General features: G+C 58.7%; 1 protein-coding gene across 1 annotated transcript in view; it reads left to right on the plus strand.

Annotated features, from left to right (window-relative positions):
* Nucleotides 1–13,462, plus strand: part of Myo18b (myosin XVIIIB) — an 82,775-nt gene that overhangs the window by 43,677 nt on the left and 25,636 nt on the right. Inside the window, exon 7 of the mRNA XM_078039636.1 lies at nucleotides 11,886–12,016. Within this exon, the coding sequence (XP_077895762.1) occupies nucleotides 11,886–12,016 (131 nt within the window). The remainder of the gene's footprint in view (nucleotides 1–11,885; nucleotides 12,017–13,462) is intronic.

Here is a 13,462-nt window from a genome sequence, read left to right on the forward strand (position 1 = left end):
CTGTCACTGAGGGCCAGAGCCAGCAGCTCCGTTCTGTGTGCTCCCCGATCTCCTCCTGGGGGACATGTCAGGATCTGAGACCGCAGAGGGGAGGTCTGCCTCGGCCCACCATCACCGTGGACGCTGCCTGGCTTGTCGCGAACGCTGGTGACGCCTCCGTTGTGACGAAAAGAGGCAGGAGGCTGTGTGATACGTTGTCATGTGTCCCTTAACGAGGGACATACCGTCTGAGGAGGACAGCCTCAGGCGATTTCTTCCTTGTCCAAACCTGGTGGCGTGTACCTGCCAGACCTGGGTGGCCTAGCTGTCACTCGCCATGACCTTGGAGCCAGGAGACACCAGCATCACCCCAGGCACGTGGGGGGACGCCATGCACCTCCATGCCAACGTGGCTCCGAGATCACGTCACGGGGGGCCTGGCTGTGACACGCCTCGTGCCATGGGCTCTTCACCGTGAGGCGAGGAGTGGACCTGCTGTGGCGTTGGGGGACAGGCCTCAGGAGGAGCTCCTGGGTGCCGGGCCTCAGGGCGGATGGCGCTGGCTTCTAGACGGAGGTTCAGGTCTCCCCCAGGGGAGGCTTCCAGACCCCTGTGTGTGCGGCTGTGTCCGCCGGCCCTCATCAGGCCCCCCAGGGGTGCGTCCAAGCCTTGGACAGTCCCCAACTTACGACTGGACCTTCTGGTGCCCGTGCGATGCCCGAGGGCTCCGCACACCCAGCAGAAGCCGCGTCTGGGACTTTGAATCTGGACGCTTCCCGGGCGTCCTCGCCGCTCGTACCACCGTCCTCCCCCTCAGCAGGCTCAGCTCCCAGGGGCCCCGGGATCCGGAGAGGACACAGGGGACGCTGTGGCACTGGGCAGCTCGGCTGTGATGTTCCTAGGGGAGGTGTCCCCCAGGCGGTCCCAGCTTACGATATTTTCAACTTCAGTCGGGTTGGTTGGGACGAGACCCCCGCATGGGGGCTGTGGTGCCCACGGTGGCCGGGGCCTGGCGCACGGCAGGGTTGGTCGTACCGATTCTGGGGTGTGTCCTCCTGACCTGCGGCCTGACAGCGAGGGAGCAGGACACCGCGTGGGTTTGTTTTGGGTGCGGAAGGGACAAGAAGGACTTTGGGGACTGTGTGGAGACATTAAAACAGTGTTGTCACTGGGGTGAGACGGAGTGCGCCAGGTGCCTGATTGGAGAGTCCCCGGGGAGAGGGGTGACACCACCGAGGAGGCCCCCATACTCACCCATTCTGAAGCTGCCCAACGGGAAGGAGGGCTGGTTTGGGGGCGCACTTGCTGCGTTCTGTGTGGCGCCTGGAGATCTTTCCACGCCGACTCCACCCTCCCCGGCCCAGGGTCACGGTCACCGCTCCCACCCACAGGGGAGAAAACCGAGGGCCAGGCAGGAAGCAAGACATGCCTGGGGTCCCTCGGGAAGCCGTGGAGCTGGGTCACCAGCCCGCCTCTCTGTGAGCAGAGGCCACACTTGGAAGGCCAGGTGTATGCAGCACACGTGTGGATTTAGAAGAATCCGGAAGAACTGAAAGCCGAAATGTCAAGTTCCAGCTATGGCTGAAGGCACATGAGATATACGGCTGAGTAGGGCCCTCTGCATAAGGACCTCGTGTACACGGGACTGGAAATCGGACAGTAATTACAACTGAATGGACAGACGCTCATCCCCACGGCTCATACACATCTGGGGGCACAGAAGTAAAAGAGCCAAATTCTGTGCAAGGAGACAGAGAGGGCGATTCTGGAGTGGGTCTTGTGGGATGGATAGGAGTTCACTAGTGAGACAGAGGGCCAGGCAGGAGAGGGCATTCTGGATAACAGCTGCAGGACACGGAGCCCACGGCAGGCTGGGGTTTACTGGTAGGTGGGGGACGGGGCGTGGGCAGTGGGAAGAGAAGACCCTTGGACGTCGGCTTCAGAGTGTGGACTGTCGGAAATAAGGAGCCACCAGAGGCTTTGAGCGGGGGGAGTGTCGTGGTCAGGTGGGAAGTTGGTCCTTGGGTGCTTGTGCCCTAGGGATTGGAGAGCAGGCTGCTGGGGGGCCTCTAGGGGTGGTCAGGAAGGCCCAATTCATGAGGGAACAGGGACGAGCCCCACGTATTGATGCTAGGGAGTCCCCGAGGTCCCGGGAAGGGACCCGTCATCCATGGTTCTCCTGCCGACGTTCTCTGGTCTGGATCCAAACCCGGCGTCCACTGGAGGAGTTTCAAGTCTCCTGCTCCTGTTCCTCTCGTCACAGGGGCAGCGAGGGGAAATGCAAACTGAATTTCCATTTAGATTGAAATCAGCCGTGTCAAAGGTGGCCTGGTAATTACGGGCTGGAACAATGGCCCTGGTGTGGGAAGTCCTGCCGGTGTCTGTAGTACAGATCATTCTTACATTTGAGACTTAATTATATTGATATAATTACTCCCTGCTCAGGAGGCCTGGGTGGCGCAGACACGTCGTCTCTGTGTCTGAGCAGGAAAATGAAAGGCCCTCTTTCTCTGTTACAGTAGGCCAGTGGGTGGGTGACTGTGGGCAGCCGGGGCGGAGGGGGTTGGAGTGCACCCCCGGTCAGGGTGCCTCGGCGCAGCGGGGGGTTCTGGAGGCCTCTGCCTGCGGTGTGGCACCTCTGGGAAGGTTGGAGGCCAGCAGCAGCGTCCCCTTTCCCCTTTCTGAAGATTCAAAGCAGAAATGGTAGGCGGGAGGGGATTTTGAACTGGGAATACTTGGAGTCCTAAGGGAAGTGACAGAGGTGCTGGGTTGACTTTGTAAACCCTGGGACTCAAAGGCCCAGGAGAATCATTCACCAGTGTCTTGAAGTCCCCTCCTGTCCCCTATTAATGGCCTGAAAACCCTCAGCCACATTCCCCTTCCGGGTGACAGTCCTCAAGAGGCTGTGCCCTCCTTGCTTCCCCCCCCCCAGCAGGGGAGACTTGAGACCCCCAAGAATCAAGTACAAAGAGTCCTCCTCACCATCAGCCACTCAGGAGGCTGAGGCAGGAGGATCGCCAGTTCAAGGCCAGCCTCAGCAATAGTGAGGTGCTGAGCAACTCAGGGAGCCCTGTCTCTAAATAAAACACAAAATAGGACTGGGACATGGCTCAGTGGTCAAGTGCCCCTGAGCTCAATCCCCGGTACACCCCCCCCCAAAAAGTGGGTGAAAAGAGTGGGGTGCCATGGCACACCTGTAACCCCATCTACTTGGGAGGCTGAGGCAGGAGGATCACAAGTTCAAGGCCAGCCTCAGCAATTTAATGAGACCCTGTTTCAAAATAAAAATAAAAAGGGCTGGGGTGGAGCTCAGTGGCTGAGCACCCCAGTCACGGTGGGGGGGCAGTTCTCGTTCTTGGCTCCCTGCCGTGAACCTCAGTTTGGGCCCCAGGTGCCTAGGTGCCGTGGAGTGTGTGCATGCCTGGAGGATGAGAGGACTGCTCTGATTGGCTGTTGACAAGATGTCTGCCATCTAGATCTTAAAGAACTACAGTCCTTCCCTGCTGACGATCCAGGAAGCTATGAAGGCCTTCAGGCAGCAGCTGGGGGCATTTTTAAATAATCAGCTTGAAATCTAAGAAGAGAGAGGAGAGATGGCCCGCAGATGCCCGCAGCCCCTAGCTCTTCCTGTGCCTCAACCTAAGGAGGCAGGGAGTTGGTACAGGGTGCCTGCTTGCCTGCAGGGGTAACTCCATGCTGCCTTTAGTAGAAAACCGTTGGCAGGAATGGACGCCAGATAGAAATACTCCAATATATACATCAAGAGGGGTTGTCCCCAGGTACCTGACTTTGGGGTGAATTTTAAGGTTTTTAATGTTTAATCCCACTTTGTGAACTGTATTAGGAAAAAAAACTAGAGTAAAATAATGGATTTTCAAAGATACAGAAAAGAGCGTGTGATATTGTGTTAGTTTTCTACAGGTGCTGTAACAAAGTGCCACAAACTGGATGACTTAAAATAGCAGAAATGTATTGTCTTCCGGTTCTGGAGGCCGGAAGTCCAAAAAACTCAAGATGGCAGCCAGGTCAGCTCCGTTTGAAGGCTCAGGAGAAGAAACATCTCTGGCCATGGCTGACACCTGGCCTCTGGTGCTTTGCCAGCAATCTCTGTGTGCCTCGGCTTGTAGATACAGCACGGGACGTTGTTTCTCACATGGTCCTCTCTCTACCTGTGCCTCAGTGTCAAAATCCCCCTCCCTCTAAGGATCACAGTCATATGGGACTGGGGACTATTCTGTGACTCTGTTTTAACTTAATTACCTCTGCCAAGACCAAATGCAGTTCTGTCCTGAGGTATGAAGGAGGGATGGGATTTTAACCTGTCTTATCTGAGAACATAATGCAACCAGAAATGTGTTCCTGGAAAGGGAGACACGTTCAGGGAACTATGGGGCTTTTCCTTTATGGGTGAGGGGGACCACAGCGAGGGCCTAAATGTGAAGAACGGATGTTAGGCGTGGTTCCCGGTGACCTCTCAGGTCCCATCCAGGCTGGTCTGGGTGACCTGTCGATTATGTCAGCAGAATGGCATGTCCTTTCTGAGGTTGGCTTGTGGAACAGACATCTGACTTCTGCTGGGTTCTCTCTCGGATCCCTGGCTCTGGGGAAAACTGTCGGCCATGTCACAAGTATGTTCAGGCAGCCCCATGGAGGTCCCCCGAGGCAGAACTGAGCCCTCCAGACAACAAACAGGGTCTCTCTAAAAAGGAGACTCCCCCAGCCTCACTCAATTTTTCAGAGGCCATAACCTGACATCATCACCAGGGATCCTGGATGAGTTTCCTGCTGCTGCTGTAACAAGTAATCACACAGGATCTTAAAATAACAGAAATGTATTCTTCCACAGTTAGAGAGGTCAGAAGTCTCAGATGTGTCCTGGGGGTTAAGAGTCAAGGTGTAAGCCTCTGGAGGTCCCAGGGGACTATCCTTTCCTTGCCTCTTCTAGGTTCCAGCGGCAGCAGGCCTTTCTTGGCTCCTGGCTGTGTTTCTCCAATCTCTGCTTCCACCTCCCTCCTGTAAGGACCCTTGTGACTGCATTTAGGGCCCACCTGGACAACCCAGGATCATGCGCCTCTTGCCACGAGGGGGTCACACACTCCACGTTCCTAAGCTGACATCCTTGAGAGGGCCTCTATTCAACCAGAACCACCCAACTAAGAGACTGCCGAATTCCCAACCTAGGAAACAGCGAGAGAGGCTGGGCGCGGGATGCGTGCCTGGCATCCCAGCAACTTGGGAGGCTGAGACAGGAGGATGTGAGTTCCAAGCCAGCCTCAGCCAAAGCGAGGCCCTGAGCAACTGAGTGAGACCCTGACTCCATTAAATAAAATACAGATTAGGGCTGGGGATGGGGCTCCGTGGTTGAGGGCCCCTGAATTCAATCCCCTGTACCAAAAACTAGAAAAGAAAAGAAGAAAACCATCAGAGAGAATAAATATTTGCTACCTCAAAGCTCTGGGTGTGGAAGTAATTTGTGAGGCAGGATATTGGTAATGAATACGGGGTAGGGATTGTTCAGTGCTTGAAAATCAAAATTCTGGAAGGCTCAAGATTCTTTCCTTCAAATAGCAATACACGGAAGGTGCGCGGATCTTCTCAGTGAGCAGTGTGATGATGAACGCTTCCAAACTGAGACATCACCGGGCATCCTCCAGAAGGGACCTGGCGGGATCGCGGGTGCTCCGCTGTGCCCTGGGTTTACCTGTTCCTGCTCAGGTTCTTCCCGTCCCTCCTCTGCTCTGCTGGACCTGGGCAGGAAGTGGCATGGTGGGGGTGTCTGAGAGATCCCGCCCTGGAAGGCAGCGAGGATGTAAAGGAGTCTCCTTGTGGGTCCAGCTGTCTGTGGATGGTGCAGGACAAGGCGGAGGCCTCTGGGTCCACGTGGGGGGCTGGGCAGGCCGCAGGGTAAGATGATCACTGGTGCCAGGGGAAGGCAGAGACGCCACCCCTCACCCGTGGTCCCCGGGGCACCTGCAGGCCCGAGGGAAGGGGATCCACTGCTTTTGACAAAGGCGCTTCCTCAAGCCCTGTTTCTCCTGGCAATGAAGCTCCTGCAGTGAATCCCCTCGGTTGAAAGCCTGGAGCGGCTCCTGTTCTCCTGACCGATGGCTCTTGGGCAGGATGTAAGATCCTTTCAGCTCCCGCGACCCAGTGTGAGAGTCTCAGACTTCATTTTCTGGAGAAATGAGGTCGTCCTCATGAAACGATTCACAGTTTCCGAATTTGCTTAGGGGGAGAGACATGGGAACGTTCTCTGTGGACCGAGATCGGGCCGCTGAGTTAGGCACGCCGGCCGGCGGCGGCACCTTCACATGGCTCCCTCTGTTCCTGGCTGTGACCTGTTGTCAGGGAATAATGCTGTCACCTCGATTGCAGAGGAACTGGGAACGGGAAAGGGTGGGTGGCCTTCGCATTCCCCACGGGCTCATTCTAAAGCCAACGGTGCGCATCTCTTCCCACCCCCTTTCCTGCAAGTTCAGGGTCAGCTTGTCAGTGTGATGACGTCACCTGGTTTCTCAGCGCCCTCATCAAGGAGAAATGAAGCCCCCAGACAACCAGCAGAGGCCGGTGTTTCTTGACTTAATGTTGGGGTCCCATCCCGACTCGCCCACTGTCAGTCCAAACGTCGTCAAGTACAGCCTCCCCTGACCCCGTCGCTCACCAGCATCCCTGCTGGAGGGCGCGGGCCGTCCCCTTGTGACGTGGCGCATTTTGGAAAAGATCCCCATTCAGATGTGAAGCACAGCTCCCAGGGCATTGTGTGGGCGGGCTCCGTCATAGGGTCAAAAAGTCCTGAGTTGGACCCTAGTAAGTGGGGGCCGTCCTTCTCTTCTTTGAGGATTTGGAAGGGATTCCCGGGAGGATGGGGCTCATCCCAGGCTGGCAGGGTGGGGGGTTCCGGTGGAGGCTGGCACCGAGGCACGGGGCAGCGCCGGTTCAGGTACCCTCCTTGGCAGTTCAGAGAAGAGCCTCTGACCCCGGGCGGCCTGGTCTGAGCAGGGACTGGCTCAACACAGCGGCATGGAGAAGACGGAAGGGGCTGTGGGAATCGCAAAGCCTTGACCTGACCCTGCCGCCCTCTGCTGTGTGTCTTGGGCTCTGCCAAGGTTTAAATCTGGCTTGTCCCCCCCAAAACTCATATGGAGGGTGCGTGCCCAGGGTCTGGTGCTGAGAGGTGATGAGACCTATCAGAGGCGACGGGTGATTGATGGCTTTTCTTGTGGGAATGAACTCATACCCTTGGGGGACCTTATTGGTTACCTTTAGGGTAGGTTGTCAGGCCGGGCGTGGTGGCACACACCTGTAATTCCAGTGACTCGGGAGGCTGAGGCAGGAGGATCGAAACTTAGAGGCCAGCCTCAGCGATTTAGACAGGCGCTAAGCAACTTAGCAAGACCCTGTCAGAAAAATAAGAAAAGGGCTGGGGATGTGGCTCAGGGGTGAAGCACTCCTGGGTTCCATCCCTGGTACAAATAAATAAATAAATACATAGGGGGTTGTCACAAAGCACCTGGCCCCTGCCCTTGCTCCCTTGAACCTGGGCGCTCTGCCACACACGTCCTCTCCCCTTCTGCTTTTCCATCTTTCTGCCTGCCACATGTCGAACAGCTCTTGGCGTCACCAGAAGCCAAGTGGATGCTGTGCTGTGCTCGCCGACTTCTAGACCCTGAGCCAAAGGAAACTTCTTTTCCATATAAATCACCCTGTCCCAGGTGTTCTATTATAGCAGCTGAAAACGGACTCCACCAGGATCTTTGACGAGGCTCTCTGTCCATTATAAGATCATAAAAATAGAATAAAACAATGAGTTGGCAGGACGATTATGGACAAAAGACCTCAGACAGCGATGACCACGGGCCCCACCTTTGCTCCTGCCGGGAGTCGGGCTGTTCCAATCCTTCTAAGAGGATCTGCGCAGACCTTTAGGGTTTTCTGAGCCCCCCAGCTCCTCCCTTTCCCCAGTGGGACTGGACGCTGTGTCCTGGTTCTCATGCGTTCCACTGCAGGTGGCTTCGGGGCCCTTACCAGGACACCATCCATGGGCCCCCGGTTTTCCCCAACAGGCAGGTGGCCCTGGGACAATTTGAGGGAAGAGTGACCTTAGGACCTTGCTTTCTGGCATGACTCCCGCACCTCCAGAGTTGCAGGCATCCCCGGAGGGAGCAGGGGCAGCTAGAGGCAGTGGCCTAGCCCTGAGCCTCAGCCTGCTCCTCTGTGGATGGGGACAGTGAGGGACCCAGATGCTCGACACGGAGCAGGTGGACGCGGGGATCGTGGGCCCTGGTGTAAGAGAGGAAGGAGGCTCTGTGGGTTTGACTCTGATGATAAAGTGGATTCGCATCCTGTGCAGAATTTCTGGAGAAACGAAGAAGGGGAAAGGGAGAATCTCGTCATCTCTCCGAGAGAAGTCACCATTGCCACCGCTTCACTTTTTCTCTCCCTAGTACCTGGCTCCAAGGGCTCTCACAACCATGAAGTGGGATGAGATGTTCTAACCCTGTGGCAGGGCCCCTGTGGATGGGAGGAGTGTGGACACGCACGTTCATTTGTGAGCTCTAGGACATGCGTTGTGCGCGTTCGCTCCTTTATTAAGCAAGAGGACGGACTCGACGTGTTGTCATCAAGGTGTGCGGGGGCGGGGAGCAGGCTGCTACTCCACACGGTGCAGAGCCAGGCCTGTGGGTCTCGAGGTGAAGGAGGGGGATGGCCGATGGCCAGTCACACACACGCCGATCAGTAGATGCTTCCTGTTTATTAAGGCGGGTGCCGGACGCGGGTGCTGTCGCAGTCTGTGAGCCCTGGCCACTGCCCGGGCCTGACCAGGAGGCTCTGCTCATCTTTAATGAATCAGAAAAAAATGGCAGTGCACCTCCACCAGGGGCCGAGCGTCTCTGAGATCCATTGATCTGTGGGGTGAATAACGTGGCCCCGGTGACATGAACCTGGAGAGCCCGGCGGGGTGGGGGACCAGGGCCACCGACACTGACCTGGGAGAGTGTCCAGCACTTGCAGATGGCAGCGGGCCTCGGAGACAGACAGGCTCAGGGCGGAGAGACAAACAAACATCGGCTCTGAATGTTAACCTAATTGAACACCATGAGAGGAGACGGCTTAATTGCAGTCATTAATTATCATACAGAACGCTTCCCGCTCGGCCACCTCGAGGCCTCGTGCTCCTGGGGAGCAGCCTGGCTCAGGGAATGTGCGTTCCGGGTCTCACATCAGCGAGTGTCTGTCTGTCCGTCCATCCCCCGTCCTAGCCGGGTGCCTGCTACGCACCAGACGCCGCAGGGTCAGGGTGGAGCAGGTCCCCGCAGCAAAGGAAGCCCCATCCACTCAGAAGGGTGCCGTGGCCGGGCCTGGACCAGAGCCGGCGCACAGTAGGTGCTCAGTCAACGTTCATGGGACGGATGGATGTTTGATGATCAGTCGGCGGATCCGTGACCCACACCAGCCTGTACGGGGGCCGCGGGTCTGTACAGCGTCCGTACCACCACACGGCAGGCTCGTGTCCCCCTGGGCACCTGTGGGCCTCTGCTGCGGGCCCTGGGCCTCATGTTAGTGGTGGCCAGCCCTCGGGGTCCACGGCCCGTTGTGCGGGGGTGAAGAAGGAGGGGGTGTCCCCCGGTCTCGGGGGTCTTGGTGGGGCCTTGTTCCGTCTGCCCCAGGGAGGCCGCTGCGTCCTGTCCTTAGCGACTCCGTCTCTGCCCTCAGCAGCCTCCGCTGGGTGTCCAGGGAAGCTGGGGGGGGTCTGCTGGTTGCTGGCCATACAGTGGCTGGGCTCCCAGGCCGCTCCTTGTGCGTCCGGCAGAGTCTGATGCGGCCCCAGCAGATGGGCTGCGTGGAGGGTGGGCGCCAGTGGCAGGTCCCGGGTCCCTGCCCCTGGTCTATGGATGGCTTCCCTGTTCCCGGCCTCCCCCTCCGTCCAGTGGATCCATGCCCCTGGCCACCCTTGCTTGTCACCCCTGTCTTCTCTCTGCAGGGCTCTGGAGCCGGAGTCCCGCCCTCCAGGCTCATTACTGCTGTGTGACCTTAGCAAGTCTCCTCCATGACGTAAGGACAGAATGTCCCCTTCCAGTCTCCTTACCCTCCTCTGAGAACTGAATGATAGTGTTGCCACCATTCACCGAGCTTCCCACTGGACCAAGTCCATTACTCCCCACAAGCCCTTTGAAGGAAGGATGATTGCCGCCCTCCTTTTACCAATGAGACAACAGAGCGTCAGAGAGGTTGAGTCACTTGCTGAAGGTCACACAGCATTGAGCAACAGAGCACTTGTCTCTGTCCCTCTTGTCCACTTACCAGGAGGCTCCCTCAGGGTTGAATTTCAGACATTTGAGGCTACTGCGTGATGCCCACACAGGCAAGGTGCACCTGAGCAGGGCTGGGAAGAGTCGGCCGGCCCCTCCTCAGGCCGCCTCTGCTTCCCGCCAAACCCTGCTCTTCTCCGCAGCCCGGCCTGGCCCTGGGACTTCCTCAGCCTTTGCCAACAGCCTCTTCCTCTCTCTCCGTCACTTGACGGTCACAGTGAAAGGACGGAGCAGCCAACCTGCCAAGGAGGGCTGAGTGTGTCCCTGTAACAGGGAGCAGCCCCGGCCTCCCGGCCTCCCGGCCTCCTCTGGGACGTAGCAGAGCCCCAGAGCCAGGAGGGTGATGTCCCATCTCAGCTCTGCTCCTCACCTGCCCCATGACCCTCTCTGGCCTCAGGTTCCTCATCAAAGCATTAAAAAAAAAAAAAAATAGATTCCAGGCCCAGAGAGGGCAGCGAGCTGCTCCCGGTCACACAGCCAGTGGGTTCCCGGGAGCTGGGATCTGACGGTGAACCCTCCCCCCTCATCAGGCGCGGGTCCCTTTAACACAGTGCAAAGTGAGCTTGGCACCTGGTCCCTGTGCGCGGCTGCCTGGTGGCCTGGGTCCGCGTGTGGTCCTGTGTCCTGTGGCTTCACCTGGTTTCCCAGAAGCCTTTCCCCCACCCCGATCCTCAGGGCTCACGTTAAGGCCTGCCTCATGGCATCCAAGGGACCCGCAGTGACTTCCCTCACCGTGGCCAGTGCTGGGCACAGTGCCTCTCAGCCCCTGCCTGCGTCCACGGCACCGCTCCCTGCCTCCGGGGGCTCAGAGCGTGGCCTCCCTTTTGATTTGTCCCGTCGGGATTCGTTTCCAGAACCTGGATTCTGGGTTTAGCCCGGGGGCAGGCCCAGCGCTGGGGACAGTTGGGCCACACGCTCCCCCTGCCCTTTACTCACTCAATGCCAGCCGCACCCAAGTTGTGACATGGGCAAATGTCCCAGTGAGGGCAAGATCACCCTGCGCGGAGGGTCGCGGCATTAAGGGAGCGGGAAGAAGCGGGCTGCCCGCGGCGATCAGAGATTCTCCCGAGTCAGAACAGAATCTGATTAGGTCTGCGACGGGGAGCACTGAGCGGCAGAATGAGCACTAAGAGATGACCACGCTCAAATTAAGGCTTCACATCCTCAGGCCTGGGTTGCCATCCGTGAAACGGGAGCCATCATCATGACCACATGCAGGTTGGGGGCGTGAGGGCAGGAGCACCGCACGCCGTGCTGGCCACAGGAGGCCCCCCATAAGTGCCAGCCTCGTGGGTCTGCTGCTGGGTTTTCCATCTTGGCTTTTGCTGCTGCTGAGGACAGAAAGATAGGGGCATCCAGGGGACAGAGTGGCAAAGAAACCGTCCCTGCTGCCCTTTCCCCAACCTGCTGCACCAGGTCTGTCCCTAGGCTGTGCTGGAGGTCCCCAAACACCCACCCCCCTCTGTCCGACGTGGAGCGTCCTGGGGGTCCCACAGGCTCCTCTGCAGGCAGAGCCCCTGGTATCCGGCTCCGGCAGGGGCTCCGCGAGGACTCGGGACTGGGTGGCTCAGCGTGGGCTGTGCTCTGTGTCCCCAGGAGAAGTACGTGGAGGAGCTCGCCGCCGTGAGGCAGACCCTGCAGACGGACCTGGAGACGTCCATCCGGCGGATCGCCGACCTGCAGGCGGCCCTGGAGGAGGTGGCGTCCAGCGACAGCGATGCCGAGAGGTAACGGGCTGAGGACAGTGGGGGCTGGCCACGGCAGGTGGGCGCCACCTCGGGGAGCCTCAGGTCTGCAGTGGGCCTGGGGCCGCAGCTGCAGGGGACCCACAGGCTGGAGGTGTGGCTGGCCTGCTGGGATGGGGACAGGCGGGAGCTACCCCGCGAGTCTCCTGGTCATCCCTGAGTCCATCTGGCGCGGCTTGCCGAGCCCTGGGCCAGGGCACGTGGTGGACAGTGATCCGGGGGAAGCCCGCCCGTGGGGTTGCGGGAGCTGAAGGACGTCGTGGACGAGCGTCAGGGGGGACAGTGCTGGGGACACAGTGTGAGCTGAGCTCCTGCAGCCAAGGGGGGCCCCTCCACAGAAGCAGCTCCAAGAGGCAGATGTAGAGGGCGAGGGTCGGGAGGCCACCCAAGGTCACGGTCAGCGCCTCGGTCCTTCCTCAGAGGATAGCGTGCTTCCTGCCGCAGGCCGCGGGTCAGCACTCGGTGGAAGAGCCCACCGTACCCCAGGCCGTCCACCCTGCGGGTGGCCAAGCGTCGTCTTCCCAGGCGCTGCCCGGTCATCTCAGCTGTCCTGACCACAGCTGCCCATCTGGCTGCCCATCTTGGCCCCATCCCGCCCCTGGCAGCCCAGGGAGCAGGGAAGGCTTTCTGTGCCTGGCTTTGCACTAGGGGCCTGCAGATCACCCACCACCCGCCAGCCACCGGCCACCAGCCACCCACAGGCCATCCGCCGCCCGCAGGCAGGCTGCCCGAGTCTCACCCCTCATCTGCAAAGTGACCGTCCTTCCTGGTCTTTCCCTGCAGCCAGAGTGGCCAAACCTCAGACCTTGGGGGGCCACCTCCTGTCCCTGGGAGGACCCTGCTCTCCAGGCCAAGGGCACACGGCCCAGTAGCAGAGCCTGACCCAGGGCTGCCGTCGCCTCCCTCACCTCCTCCTGGCACGGGGAGCAGGGGCTGTGGGGGGGCCTGGGAAGGGAGGCCCAGAGCGCCGGCAGCCAGCTCTGGTTAGCCACGGGAGGGACCAGACACCTCTGTCCAGGAAGACCTGTGTCACCAAAAAAGAAACGCAACCCAAGCAAACCCAAAACACACTCCAACACGGGGGACTTGCTTTATTTCCCCCAGGTTTATTTGCATTTTCTAAAACTTGCAGGATGAACGGACGCACACACGCACCCCTGGCCGTGTTAGAGCCCACATCAGGAGATTTTGCTCCTACAAGTTACGGACTTGGAACCCCTTATTTTGATTAATTAATTAATTAATTTCTGGTACTGGGGATTGAACTCAAGGGACCTTGACCCCTGAGCCACACCCCAGCCCTATTCTGTATTTTATTTAGAGACAGAGTCTCACTGAGTTGCTCAGCACCTCTTTGTTGCTGAGGCCGGTTTTGAACTTGCGATCCTCCTGCCTCAGCCTCCCGAGCTGCTGGATCATTTGCCACTG

Source organism: Ictidomys tridecemlineatus, chromosome 2, assembly GCF_052094955.1.
Source record: "Ictidomys tridecemlineatus isolate mIctTri1 chromosome 2, mIctTri1.hap1, whole genome shotgun sequence".
Taxonomy (NCBI): domain Eukaryota; kingdom Metazoa; phylum Chordata; class Mammalia; order Rodentia; family Sciuridae; genus Ictidomys; species Ictidomys tridecemlineatus.